This window comes from Penicillium cataractarum (genome assembly GCF_028827025.1).
Source record: "Penicillium cataractarum strain IBT 29864 chromosome Unknown utg000005l, whole genome shotgun sequence".
Classification (NCBI taxonomy): Eukaryota; Fungi; Ascomycota; class Eurotiomycetes; order Eurotiales; family Aspergillaceae; genus Penicillium; species Penicillium cataractarum.
Window position 1 is genome coordinate 2,562,572 of NW_026622741.1, and position 12,986 is coordinate 2,575,557.

At 45.2% G+C, this 12,986-nt stretch overlaps 4 protein-coding genes across 4 annotated transcripts; 2 read left to right on the forward strand and 2 right to left on the reverse strand.

Moving 5' to 3' along the window:
* Nucleotides 1–3,672: 3,672 nt before the first annotated feature.
* On the forward strand, nucleotides 3,673–4,865 carry N7496_006600 (uncharacterized protein; the record flags this gene model as incomplete). Its single annotated transcript, XM_056699529.1, has 3 exons — nucleotides 3,673–4,113; nucleotides 4,189–4,356; nucleotides 4,419–4,865. The coding sequence occupies 3 exons, from the start codon at nucleotides 3,673–3,675 to the stop codon at nucleotides 4,863–4,865; spliced, it is 1,056 nt and encodes a 351-aa protein (XP_056554942.1).
* A 483-nt stretch (nucleotides 4,866–5,348) lies between these two features.
* Nucleotides 5,349–6,428, forward strand: N7496_006601 (zinc-binding alcohol dehydrogenase family protein; the record flags this gene model as incomplete). The annotated part of the gene is made up of 1 exon (XM_056699530.1): nucleotides 5,349–6,428. One exon carries the CDS (start codon nucleotides 5,349–5,351, stop codon nucleotides 6,426–6,428), a length of 1,080 nt encoding a protein of 359 aa, XP_056554943.1.
* A 1,712-nt stretch (nucleotides 6,429–8,140) lies between these two features.
* Nucleotides 8,141–9,983, reverse strand: N7496_006602 (CocE/NonD family hydrolase; the record flags this gene model as incomplete). Its single annotated transcript, XM_056699531.1, has 2 exons — nucleotides 8,141–8,287; nucleotides 8,358–9,983. The coding sequence occupies 2 exons, from the start codon at nucleotides 9,981–9,983 to the stop codon at nucleotides 8,141–8,143; spliced, it is 1,773 nt and encodes a 590-aa protein (XP_056554944.1).
* Nucleotides 9,984–10,583: 600 nt separating this feature from the next.
* Nucleotides 10,584–12,441, reverse strand: N7496_006603 (MFS transporter; the record flags this gene model as incomplete). The annotated part of the gene is made up of 5 exons (XM_056699532.1): nucleotides 10,584–11,255; nucleotides 11,320–11,718; nucleotides 11,783–12,111; nucleotides 12,177–12,248; nucleotides 12,291–12,441. 5 exons carry the CDS (start codon nucleotides 12,439–12,441, stop codon nucleotides 10,584–10,586), a joined length of 1,623 nt encoding a protein of 540 aa, XP_056554945.1.
* Between the last annotated feature and the right edge of the window lie 545 nt (nucleotides 12,442–12,986).

The window sequence follows — 12,986 nt, forward strand, 5'->3', positions numbered from 1 at the left end:
GACCTCGTGCGAGATCACAGATGCTGGACTTAAATTACTAGTGTAAATTTGTCCAGGATGCCATTTAAAGGGATGAGCAAGTATTGCTATAGCGTATTTTCAAACACACTCTGTGGCAGTCCCCAAAATGTTAAACCTGACTCCGAGGCTAGCTCCGTGTTTCGAATAGCTAGTTGAGCACCTTTCGATAACTCCCTCACGTAGTTGACTGCTCTCTGAGCATTGAACCTTTTATCATGTTGTTGGGATGATAATATGGACTCGACAATCATGCAAAGGCTCTGGATGAGCTCTAGATCATGTTGAGCTTCGGGGCTGGTAGGATTCTCAATGAGGTTCCGATAAACAATGTTGAAATTCTCAAGACAAAGCGTGATAGTAAAACTGTGCAATATTTGCGGATTTTGAATTAGAATCGACTTGGTTGAAACATAAAAGTCGGCCACTTACCTAAACGTTGTAGTAGAAAATATATTGCTGATAGACTTTAAATGAAGAAGGGCAGATCGCCCGGCCTCTAGGCAAAGTGCGAAGCTCGAGTTCACGCATCCTTGTAAAGCAGGGTAAATGGAGGATAATTCGCTGAGCCTGTTACAAACATGGTGAATGTTGGTGATACACCAATAATAATCGAGACGAAGCATGAAAATATGAAAACAGGGGCTGTCGAGAATTCTCGGATCGGAGCCAAGAAAAGACAGAGAAAGCCTCCATTCTGGAGGAAGTGAGCCTCTCCAATCTTCGAGCTCTTTGTCGAGAATGCGAATATCTCGTAAGAGTGCTTCTGTTGGCTTTCTGGTAGCAGTTGGCGATAAAAAAGCATTGTAGATTTTAGACTTGATGATGCTTAAACGAAGATCAACGGGAAATATAGGTCCATCTGCCCTAATCTTAGAGCTTGATGAGAGATCAAGACTTCCTAAAGATCTGTGAAGATAGCCGCCAGGAAGAGATAGATCACATATACTGTCGTCAATCAATGAAAATGGTCTGTGATGCGGAGGGAAGAAGCCCTTATCGATAATGTAACAGAGCCAGAACATATTTCGTAGATGCCTGCTTGTTTCTGAAACATCGACATCGCTAGGTGCGCGATGGCCCCCCTTCTCAAACAACATACTCAATGCCGCGGAATGGTAAAGCGCAGCGAGTTTCTCTTCACCAGAAAGAGGTGCAAGAAAAACCATCATTACCAAGGCCTGAATTCCATCAATTGAGGGGTTTTCAACAGCAATTGAATGGAAGAAACGCTGAGGTTTTCGTAGTGCTTCTCGGTCATATTCATGGGCTCTTGTGGGTCCAAACTTCAAAATGTTGAAGAAATGGAAGAAGCAGAAGACGGATACCCTCGAACTCCACGGAATGCGGGTCGACCGATCGTCATATGCTCGCTCAATAGTCATCCGAAATAGGACTGGTTCAACGACGGGGAAAATGAGTCGGAAAGTCGAATTCTCATATTCGTCGACGCATCGCAAAAGAATATGGAGGTCGGGCAGTTCCAGATCACAATACCTCGTCACTTCTTGAGCTGGAGGGGCAGAAAGTGTAAAGAGCAAAGCATTATTTTTGGTATCTTTCAATTCACTATTATGACTTCAAGTGGATTAGAACAGACGAAGGAAGAAAGAGCTTAGCATGAACAGATGATGAAAAGGATTTGTTACGCACTTCGATTTCCGATTTCCGTTATATTTAGAAACCCGAGGCTTGGATCTCTGAAAGGTACACTCGACATTATGGTGAGAACACCAGTCGCATGCCGGACTCGCGGAGTCACATTTGATCTGCACTAGCCAGTCAGCTATGATTCGCTAAAGAGAGCGGCAGTGATGGGAAATGCCTTTCTCCGATAGCAGGCATCGCAGGCGTGGAACCACCGATTGCGTGGCCCCTTGCGTTTTAGCGCCATTGGTTCTTCGAAATGGAAAGATACTTCCATTGTTTTTGCTGAGCGACAAAAGGTGGGTTGAAAGTGGGAAAGAAGAAACCTGTGAGAGTCACAGTAAAGGGATCGTCTGTTGGTGACCACTGACTAACCATGTCCAAAAAATACTTTGAAAATGGAAAGATGGGCTCCACTCTAGTTAACTCTGAGGCTCTTGCCAAGTCCTTACTCAGCGGAGACTTTCCACTTTTGGCGGTTGAAGTGGGTCGAGTGTTCATCCTTCTACGGAGTATGTGCCGAATAGTTCTCGACTTAATTGACCCGGAATAATAAACAGTCGTCTTTGCAAAGGGGCCTATCTATAGACTATAGAGCATCAAAGGAGACGAGCCGATCACTTTCCGTTCCTGGTGTCAACACCGCTTACTCATCAGCCCCAAATAACGTAATTCACGGCCGACCGGGTCACACGGGCGTTCGGGTCACCCCAAAACATATACTAAATTGGATAAATTACATCTTTATATCTCAACAACAATATATATTAAAGATAACATATTAAGGATATTTAAACTGGAGAGTATAAATAGACTACTTATAGAGTAAGAAAAGCTAAATTTAAGTAGTGCGAGACATATATATTTGAATCTGAAACATCAAAATTACGCTGTATTTTATGGTAAAGCATTAAAATAATAGTGTGAACGGCCTAAGATTCTATATACTATATTCTTATGCCCATAATAAGATATATTCTAAAAATTAGTAATACTGAATTAGTGGTGGTTAAAATATAGAGGAATCAAAATATAGCATATTCTATGTATTCTGGTGTGACCCGGACGGCCGTGAATTACATTAACTAACCATAGTAAATACGATAAATTACATGATATCTCAGAAACCCTAGACCTACTTGGATGGCTAAGCGAAGCCCCTGTCATTCTTGAGACCAATATTTCGTATAGTATACCCTAAGCCGGAGCCAACGCTTTCTAATTCCCAGGCAACTGCCAGCGATGTCCTTACACAAGTGACTGAGTGGCAACAGTTGGATTTAGGGACCGGTACTCAACGTTTAGTGTTGTAAATATTTCTTGATTTCAGCAGATATTTTAACTCAAGCCGGACAACAGAGCTTTAATTGAAGTAATACACTATATTACACGCCGATTTAGCTTAATTTTTCATTTTTATACACAGGCCACAGACACCATGTGCCCATTGCTCTATCGGCCTAGCGATGAATAAGAGATCATTTTAGGGCATCTACGCGTCCAAATAAAAAATGAAAAATCCAATAATCAAAAATTACAAAGTAAAAGACTATCCACTGGGGCAATTACGCCTACTGATTGACAAGTACCAAGTACTAGTGGCTAATTCTGAAATTTTATGCAATTTTCTTCCACATGTGCAAGATTTTGTAGGTTCAAATGTTGCCCCACCCAGCGTGCCGGTGCCATGTACTGTAGGCCCCAGGGTATAACTACTGAGTTTCAGGTACAGCTTGAAGGAATTCAAGTTTGAAAACAACGCTAAACTCCTCCAAGATAGTAGTAGCCTTGGAGTGGATATATAAGCTGCACAACTCTCCAACTTCAGTATTGTACCTCCCAGTTTCTAAATTTTGGAATTAACTACTCACAATAACTTGAATCTTTGAAGTTCCTCGAGACTTGGAAACATTTTGAGTCGTTATGGATTCATTCCTACCTCCCATCCTTGCCCCTCTATCACTGGCAAGTGGCTTTACGGCTGGTCCAAATCTCATAGCTCATACCATGAAAAAGATGTTGCTTTTGACTGTGGTTTTCGTTCTTCTGACAACAACCTCCGCTCAAACTACCACGGAAGTGACTACCATGCAAACAGTTGCATCTCAGGGCGCCTTGGATGGATCGAAAATTCAAAACGCCAACTCTACCAGTTTTGACTGGTGGTACTTTGAAGCTCTCTCCGACGATAGCAAATCGTTCATCACCGTCGTATTCAATCTTGGTTCAGAGAACTTTGTGAATATTGATGCTTTGTTTGCAGATGGCTCGCAGTTTACTACCACCATCTATACTGAAGGAGCCATCATTGAGAATCTAGGTCAAGGGTCTTATGGAAATTTCAAGAACTCTGGATGCTCTTGGATCACCTCTCCTGATCTGCGTTCATCCTCCGTCAATTTACAAAACTCCACTGCTGGTGTTGAAGGAGCACTGCGGTTCACCTCAGTAAGTAATTACCGTACTGCAAAGTACATGAGCGGGTGCACCAGAACTTTATGATTCCGGACTAACAGGAGATAGGTTGCCCCAGCACATTACCCGTCAGATCTATGGAATGTCGTCGATGCCTCGGAGCTGATAAGTCCATCCCTCGGATGGGCCAATGCGATTCCCAATGCGCAAGTCTCGGTGGATTTGAAGCTGAATGGAACATATCTTAAATTCCATGGCGTGGGATACCACGATAAGGTGTGCAAGGATATAGTATTCTACAAAGAAGAATTTCAGAGTCACTAATGTTTTTTTGGCAGAATTGGGGTGTGACTGCTTTGCCATCAAGTTCGAGAAGTTGGTACTGGGGACATGCAAGTGTGGGTCAGATGTCACTTGTATGGTTCTATTTCCTAGGTCAGGATATGCAAACCTATACCAGCGGCTATCTCAGTGAAGGAGGGAGAATTTTGGCATTGGGGGATAACGTTGTTGTTCGTCCCAATGGTCCTAATACAAGCTACCCTCCATTGATAGGCGGTTCGGTGCCCACGAGTTTTAGCATCCACATCAAGGACAAAAATGGTGAAAAATACCGGTTTGAAGCAAGCGGGAACGTTACTAGTACGTTGGACATGGGCGGCACACAAAACGCAAATGGTTATACGAGGTGGATTGGAAGAGTTATTGGGGGGCTTGATGGTGGAAGGAACTTCAGTGGCCCAGCAGCGTGGGAGTGGATGCATTTCTTGGACTACTCCGTGTGATAGTTAAATTTACTACTGAAGATCACAGGAAAGATGCGGCTTAAGTCAGCGGGGGGCATCTAAATGGGGAAAATTGCCACAAAATCACTAGGGGATACGGCCAGTTTTACGCGGCCCGAAAGAAAGATGCCTGTAAAATACAGCTAGTTCAACTTTATATTCGCAATAACTTGAGCAATGTAAAGCCATCTGATTAGTCAATCGCTAATCGGGAAATTATATGCCCAGCCATGAATATTAGAACCCGGCTTCTATCCTGAAAAGTGGGACGCTGGTTCGGCTTCATGGACATCCGTGTTTAAAATGCCTTGACGCGCGTGCTGGGTTCCCCAAAAGGTTGGATCCAGTGCCAGAAAAAAGAAAAGAAATAACAAGAGTCGAAATAATAAATAGCTAAGAAAATCTCCCCAGTCCACTGCACGAAACCTGATCTCATCTTCATCCTCCAACCTTGAACCCGAATCAAGTGGACGAGACGCCAATATGTGTTCTACAAATATGGCCATCTACGCGGCCAAGAATGGACAATTTTTAGCGAAAAACTTCCCTATCGCCACCCCAGACGACAAGGAAGTGCAAATAAAAGTCATATGCAGCGGGGTAAATCCAGCAGATATTCGGCATCCACGATATGCTGGACTTGTCGATTCGATCATAGGAGATGACTTTTGCGGCAGAGTCACCCAAACTCGCTCTACAAAGTTCAAAGTTGGCGATATAGTGGCTGGATATACACCACCTGGACTTCCCCGGCCATATAAGTATGGCACTCACCAAGCATTCCTATGCTGCCCGGAGGACATGTGCTTTCATGTTCCTCCTAGTATGCCCCACGAGCATGCTGCAGCACTGACTGTGGTTGCAATGACTGCAGCCGATACACTTTACAATTTGTTCTCTTTTCCACTGCCGACCGAGTCACGTCGACAAGATTTGGGGCCACTGCTTATATGGGGTGGTTCAACCAGTGTTGGCGTTTGTACAATACAACTAGCTCGGGAGAGTGGTTGCTTCCCAATATTCGTCACGGCATCGCCAGAAAGGCATGAAACTCTCCGAAAGCTTGGTGCAACTGCATGTTTCGATTATTTGTCCCCGAAAGTGGTGATGGATATCCAGGAGGCAACAGTTCAAGCGGGGTTCCAGTCGATTCGGTACGCTTTCGATGCCGTTGGGACAAAAGGTCGGCCCTCCTCCGCTCAGTTACTCTCAAAGTGTGCTTCTAAAGACACTATTCTTGTCTCTGCTGTCGGCTCCCTGACTGGAAAATTCAAGATGCCTCTTGCCTGCAAGAATATAGATGTCACGATTAAACCTTTCTCCTTTTGGTTTAAAATTACTCTTCGCAAGAAGCCGGATGAACATTGGCGGGCGTGGAAAGCTTTGACTTGGATAACTGAAAATTATGGTCAAGATCAAAAGTTTGTTCTTCCTCAGGTCCGAGTGTTTGAAGGAAGTGGAGAGGAAGTCATCGACATTGCAGAGAAGGTTGCCATCGGGAAAGGGGGTTTTGGCAAGATCGTTGTCAAACAGCCGATGAACAATAGCGGTGTACCTATTTAGAGTGTAAATTTGTCGGAGAACATAATACTCTTTCGTTTAAATAGAAAAGTGTGAAAACAAAGAACCTGCTTCACATGGTGATCCTATATCGTCAGAGATACGAGTATTGTATATCCTTCTGCCAGAACAGGCCAGCCGTTATAGTGGCTTACTGCTGGCGAAATATAGAAACCATCCCTTCAACTTGGTGAACACATCCTTGCACTGGGCTCAGCTCTGGTGTAAAGGATCCAAGGGGTGAAACTCGAAAGAGACACCTCAACAACTAACTCAGTTAACCTACAGGCTGCTACTGGGTACTATTCAGAGTACAGTATTCCAAATCAGCTTTACCTCTGTCCTTTCTTCTTTTTTATCTTATATAAAAAATTATTTCTCTAGCCCGACCTCGGGAGTCAAAACGCAATATTCCGCCTACCCCTCTTTGATGTTGTAAAATAAGTTTTTGCTAAAGAAAGATTATGTAGATAGTAATCTCGTAAATTAGCGTTTTGCTCTCTCGCACGTTACCGTGTAGTCTTTTTCGACTAATCCTTAGCGATAAGGGCCCTCCTAATACTAGAGGTTATAACTATAGTCTAAAACTCATCCTAAAGGAATATAGCTATCTCGTCTAGGTATAGGCTAGGCTTCTTATATAGATAATCACAGAGGGCTTCAATCATCGGGGGTGTTATAGTTCGTTTCCGACCTACTCGGGTTTAAGGGGCGTAGATACTTCTAAATTGTCGTAGGTTTCTGCGGATATTGATGATGGTTAGCTTATTGCATTTAGCCTGCTCGGCTATTTCAGATGTAGTGAAGGACTAGCTCTCTATTATATCACGTATAAGAACGAGCTTAGCTAGAGAGAGTCTTAGAGCCATATCGCCTTGAAGTAAATGGGTGCTAGGACTAGGAAGATGTGATGCGTAGGGAGGTTGTTAAAGTGACCTGAGGGGGTAGAAGGGGCCGTACAGGTTAGCGTGTGTATGTCGGTTTCGTGTAAAATACATCATTCCTGGTCTGCTGGTTGTATTATAAAATACAGCGACAGTTATAGAAAGCGGTCTGAAATGTAGCTTTAAATAGCTTATCCAATCAGAGCTTACAGCCGGCGGAATTATTTTCCGGGAATAAAGTAGTAAGAGTGTTGAGGTATAACTGATTTCGAAAACTACTGTACAGTAGTCCTTTCTTGGTAAATACCAAAGATAGCTCCTTCAGACCAGCTTCTATTGCATCAGAGACTGAGTATGTTGTAGGAGCACTTAGTTCAAGGCATCTCGTAAGCCCTCTCTCGAAAGGCCCCAGCACTGACACCTTTATAGTGAAAGAAGGATATTACACAATCATTGAAATCCAATTTCTGCTGATTTATTAGGGAAAGCAAGCCCTTTTGATGTCGTGATCCAAGCTTATGGTACTTGGCGGATAACTAGATATCCAACGACTCAAACATGCCTGTTCCCTAAAAGCGATGAAAGGAATTCATATAACTATGCTTCGTCGTTACATTATATGCTGTTCTTCATGGTAAATTTAAGGAATGGGTGGTTTTACATCAGCTTTCACCTAAACGAAACCAAAAGAATTTCATTTTAACTTTTTATTTTCTGATCTCTTATCTCAACGAGGACCATCCACAAGTATTGGTTCAGAATAGGACATACTCACGATGCCAACAATATGTAGTAAGGTTGAGCTTGCCGAACATATATTCTTTCCTTGATTTATTTCAAAGGAATGAATGGTAGGATAATGCTGCTTCGGTGTTCAGGCCCAAAGTGGATGGTGTGAACCCCCTTGTTACGCTCTTCTTCGGGCCGTGGGTTATGGTAAGCAGAGTATTCTGCAATACTAGGAAAGACCCCTCCAACCTAAAAAAATGATCAGTATATGTTCACCAGATAAGCGTCATACTAATCCAAAGAAACTAGAGCGACTTACGCGAATGCTGATCGTTTCTCCGGCCTCGAAGTCGATACCCATCGACCAGATGCCGATTTCAAGTTTCACAATTTCTCCAGGGGTGACTTTGTCCTCCGTATCATGCGGATGGAAAGGAAATTGGGGATGGATGCTTTTGCTCAAGTCGTAGTTCCGATGAGAGGCTCGAAGCTGGCCAGTGGGTCCCAGGAAAAGGGTTGTGCTCGTCCGTTGCTCAGGCTTGATGTCGGCAATTCGTTGAACGGGTGTGACCTCACGAGGAAAGTTCAGATGCATTAAAGGTGTGCCGTCGCGACCCTTCTTCCGGATGATCACATATACACACATGTCATCATGTTCCTTGCACGACATGTAGAGGGTTGCTTTTGGTAGCCCAATCAATCGTGACGCATCCGTAAAAGTAAAGGAGAATTCTGCGAAATTTTGCGGATCCTCCGAATTGTATGACAATGAAGACGCCGATGAAGCTGGCTCTTGTATCAAGGTATTTTCATGCAAGAATAGTTCGCGATAGTCGGTTTGCGGAATCGGAAAGTTGTCGTAAACCAGATTCTCGCGAGGATTGCGATCGCCGAATTGCAGGGATGTCCAGCGGACTTGAGGTGTCTTCTCCCAGTCGTTCTCGATGCCAATAAGGTAACGATCAAAGAACTGGTGTAATTCTGCGTCCATTTCCTTGTTGCAATATAACTCAAACCACTCTTGATATCCGGACCATCGAATCCACTTATTGGCGTGCGTAATCTCCATCCAGCCTCGAATAGACCCCATAGTATGTATAGAGCTCAGGTCAGATCCGACGATAAACGTTGGACACTGAATATTGGACATATCTGCCCTTTTGTCCTCCCAATATGTATTAGACGTCTTGCAGCGTCTGTACATCTCAGCCAGATCTTCCACTCCCGAACCTCCCCGAATACTTTTCTCGGTGATCATCTCGAAATTGCTCATAGAGAATATACCTCCTCGACAAAACTGCTCCCGGAAGATGTCGGCTGCCCCTTCCCAAGGTGCAATCGCTGCAAGAGACGGCGGGGCTAGCTGTGCAGTAAACCATTGAGAGATCGCCAGCGCTGAATTCCCCGCCAATCCGACCCGGCCATTACACCAAGGCTTTGCAGCGATCGCCTCAACAACGTCGTAACCATCTTCGCCGTCTTGAGAGCCCATCAAAGGAATCTGGCCATCACTATTACCGGTGCCGCGAGAATCGACCGAGATGATCGCATATCCGCGGGGGCACCAGAGCTGAGGGTCGAGGCCTTCGAATTTTTCCAGTCCAGAGAGGTCGGAAGGGTTGACACAGACATTCCATACAACTCGGGGAAACATGTGGTAGGAACTGTATTTCTTTCCGTAGCAGGACCAGCCCATAATTGCAGGTACCTTCTCGGAGCTGTTGGCCGGGCGATATATATCGACGTACAATCTGCAGCCATCGCGCACAACTATTTCAACATCATGTTCAACCAACAGATCCTCAGTCAGGGCTTTCGTTTCGTGGCATAGCTTCCAACCCTTTGGAAGAATCTCTTGACGACCAGGAGCAAAGCCTTGGTAGTTGTTCTCGCCTACTCGAGGTTTGTGGATTGGCGTATAGGCCACTTGAACGGGTGCAGGCATTTTAATTGAAAATCACTCGTAACCGCAATTTTTGTTTTTGACATGGAGCTACTGCCGGCAAGTTATGTAGCCCCCTTGAAGCCCGCCAGTTCATCATCATTAGGAGCACCGGAAATCAAGGTAGGAGTTTATTGGTTCACCTGCGCACTACCAAATGGCAACCCGGCTCGGAAACCGGAGACCATGCGAGTGCGGGGTAAGATCGAGGCTTCCGGCTGGTTTCCGGTGGGGGCTATGGTCGAAATCATACTACAACTCAACAGCTAAAGAGTCAAAATTAGGTTCTCTCAAGGAAAGGATCTAGACTATTTTTTTTTTTTTTTTCAAATCATCAATTCGAAGGGATGGGGAGAGAGTGCACAGCGGGATTGAAGGGCGCGTACGATTTCACCGTGGCTGATTGCGATACATCGCCAGTGGCAACAACCGAGGGGTGGCCTTCAACTACTACCTATGAAAGGAGATTGCACAAAAGTCTTGGAAGGCATAGAACTATGGAACTAGCTGGTGTATTAATCAGCCCACGCCTAGCTTGTTAACCTGGACCGATTATGCAATCGGTCCAAGCTGTCGACCAATTCACACCTAATCGAGTTACACTCATTTCGGCGCCGCCCATTTGCCTGTAAAAGCCCGGATTCGCTTTCCAAAGAGGTAAACTACGACACCTGCTGCACCACATCCAGCAGTCACACCAGCATATCCACCAAAGGCCCCATCGTATCCGGCAGTTTCAATGAATTGGTCCATCCCGAAGCTTGTTCCGAATCCAATGAAGCCTCGTAGCGCACAGATGATCACAAAGATAGGCCCGGCTTTCCCAGGGTATGCATCCAGCAAATAGGTAGCGGAAGCAATATAGGAACCAATGAAGGTGAAATAGTAGCCAGCGTTTGCAAAGACCACAGCGAACCAAGAAAACCGATCTGGATGGGAGCCGGCTTCTCCAAAAAGAATACAAGATAGTATTCCAATAGATATCGGTAGAATCAATACGACCAGCCGTGTTTCGGGCTCGTGGACACCTTTGTTATGTTTGGCTCTCCAGCTGACAAATTTGTCGGATCCATAGCCAAACAATGGGAACCCAATCAACGACACAAAAATCTGGCCTGTATTGGCGTACGAGGCCGAGCTGCTGGGCCAGTTATAAGGGGGAGATGTGACCACTTTGTTGTAGGCAGTACCGATAGCGATGTTGATGCCCAGGGTTGCACCGGCCAAACAGAAAGCCCAGAAAACATTGGGAAACAGAAAGAGTGCGATTATACTCTGCATAAACATCAGCCTTTCCTGGTTCGTTTTTCATAAGCAGTAAGCACAATAATCTGCCTACCTTGAGTGCTGCAATGGCTTGGTCCCACTCAGGAGAGGCGGAAAGAAGTCGTAAATCAGAGCGCCAAGTCCGTGGACTGTATCTTTCAAAGTCCAACGGGGCCCTCTCGGATTGCGTGACTGGGGGAAGTTCCTCTTCTTCTTCAGATCCCATATGCCATTCATGGAGAGAACCATGCTGATATGCGCTTAGAGGTCTCTTATATTTTGTCTCCGGCAAAAATATAAGTGCCAAAATAAACTGGACGCCCGAGAGACCTGCTGCAAGATAATACCAATTGCTAGGGCCTATTGCACCGGCGATTGGCGAAGCGAAAATTACATAGACAGTTGAAAACACGATTTGAATTGCCGACTGAATCATCAACGCTCGACCTCGCTCGTGGAGAAAATGGATCTCCTGGTTCGATGTTAGGACCGAGTCTTAGAATAAGCCAGTTTTGGATTGAATCAAAGAGGCTCACTTGAGTGATCATGCCAACAAGGGCTTCCGATTGGCCGGCTGCGAGACCCAGGATAAAGCGAAACGCCAAGTGTTGTCGGTAATTCTTCGCACATGCACATAGAACTGACCCAACTACCAGCAGTATTGTCGAAAACAACATGACAGGACGTCTTCCGATTGCCAGTGACATGGGAATGGCAATCAAATTGGCGGCGCCCATAAAGGCTGAGGGATAAGTCATAAGGCCCGTGATATCAGCATTGTTTATTCCAGCGTCTGCGTATTCCTCGGCGTAGAATCCCAGCAATCCACCAAATCCGGAGATAAGAGAAAGGGAAATTGCAGAGACTATGGCGTCCAAGCGTCAGTTGGCCCCGCTGAGTGGTCTTTCTCCCTGCAATATGTCCACTTACAAGTCGATAAGAGTGTGACGATCAAAATCTTTCGCCACATGGGTAGGTTGAGAGGATCTAGTAGAACGTGAGCTATGAACAAGGAATACAATCAAGTCCTAATAGGCTGGATACCCTGAGGATCGGCAGTAGGAATTGGAATCAGATAAACCTCGTTGTCTCGGGTCATCCTCACCGTTCCCATAACATGATCTCCTGCTGCTGGCAACGGCTTTGTCACATCTTCATTGTGCTCAACGATGCTCAGATCTTTGATGTTGGCCATCGCGAAGGGATTTGGAGCCCCTTGAATGGAGTCTCAAAGTTGGTGTGCTTAGGTCGGACAGAATATTGGATCAAACATCAAAGATCTAGGACTGCTGGTTCTGTGACGGGCTTTTAATAGCGCCGGGTAGGGGATATGCCTCCGGAAAGCCTCGGAAAGAAAATCAATCTACACGAGATAGCATGCAATAGAAGGATAGTAGTGCTGCGGCTGATACTCACGTTAGCCGAAGGATAAGTGGTGGCTAGCTGCTTAACTGTGCTAATCTCAGAGGGGGTCACAGGAATCTAGATAGCTCCACCGTATTAGATTGACTGGCCACTAATTGGCTCAAAAGCGATAGGATTTGTCCCCAGATTCCTGTTAATGCGCTAGAGCATCATTATGCAAAGGAAGCGGAGACGAAAGTCTGTTGTTCTAAGGCAAATGAATTCCCCATTAACCCCCATCTTTCCGGGGCCCCGCAATGCCCCCACCGCACGAGCCAGGTCTTTCCCCAACGTTCTATGTATATCAACCATTGTGCATCCTCGGAAACCGACTTC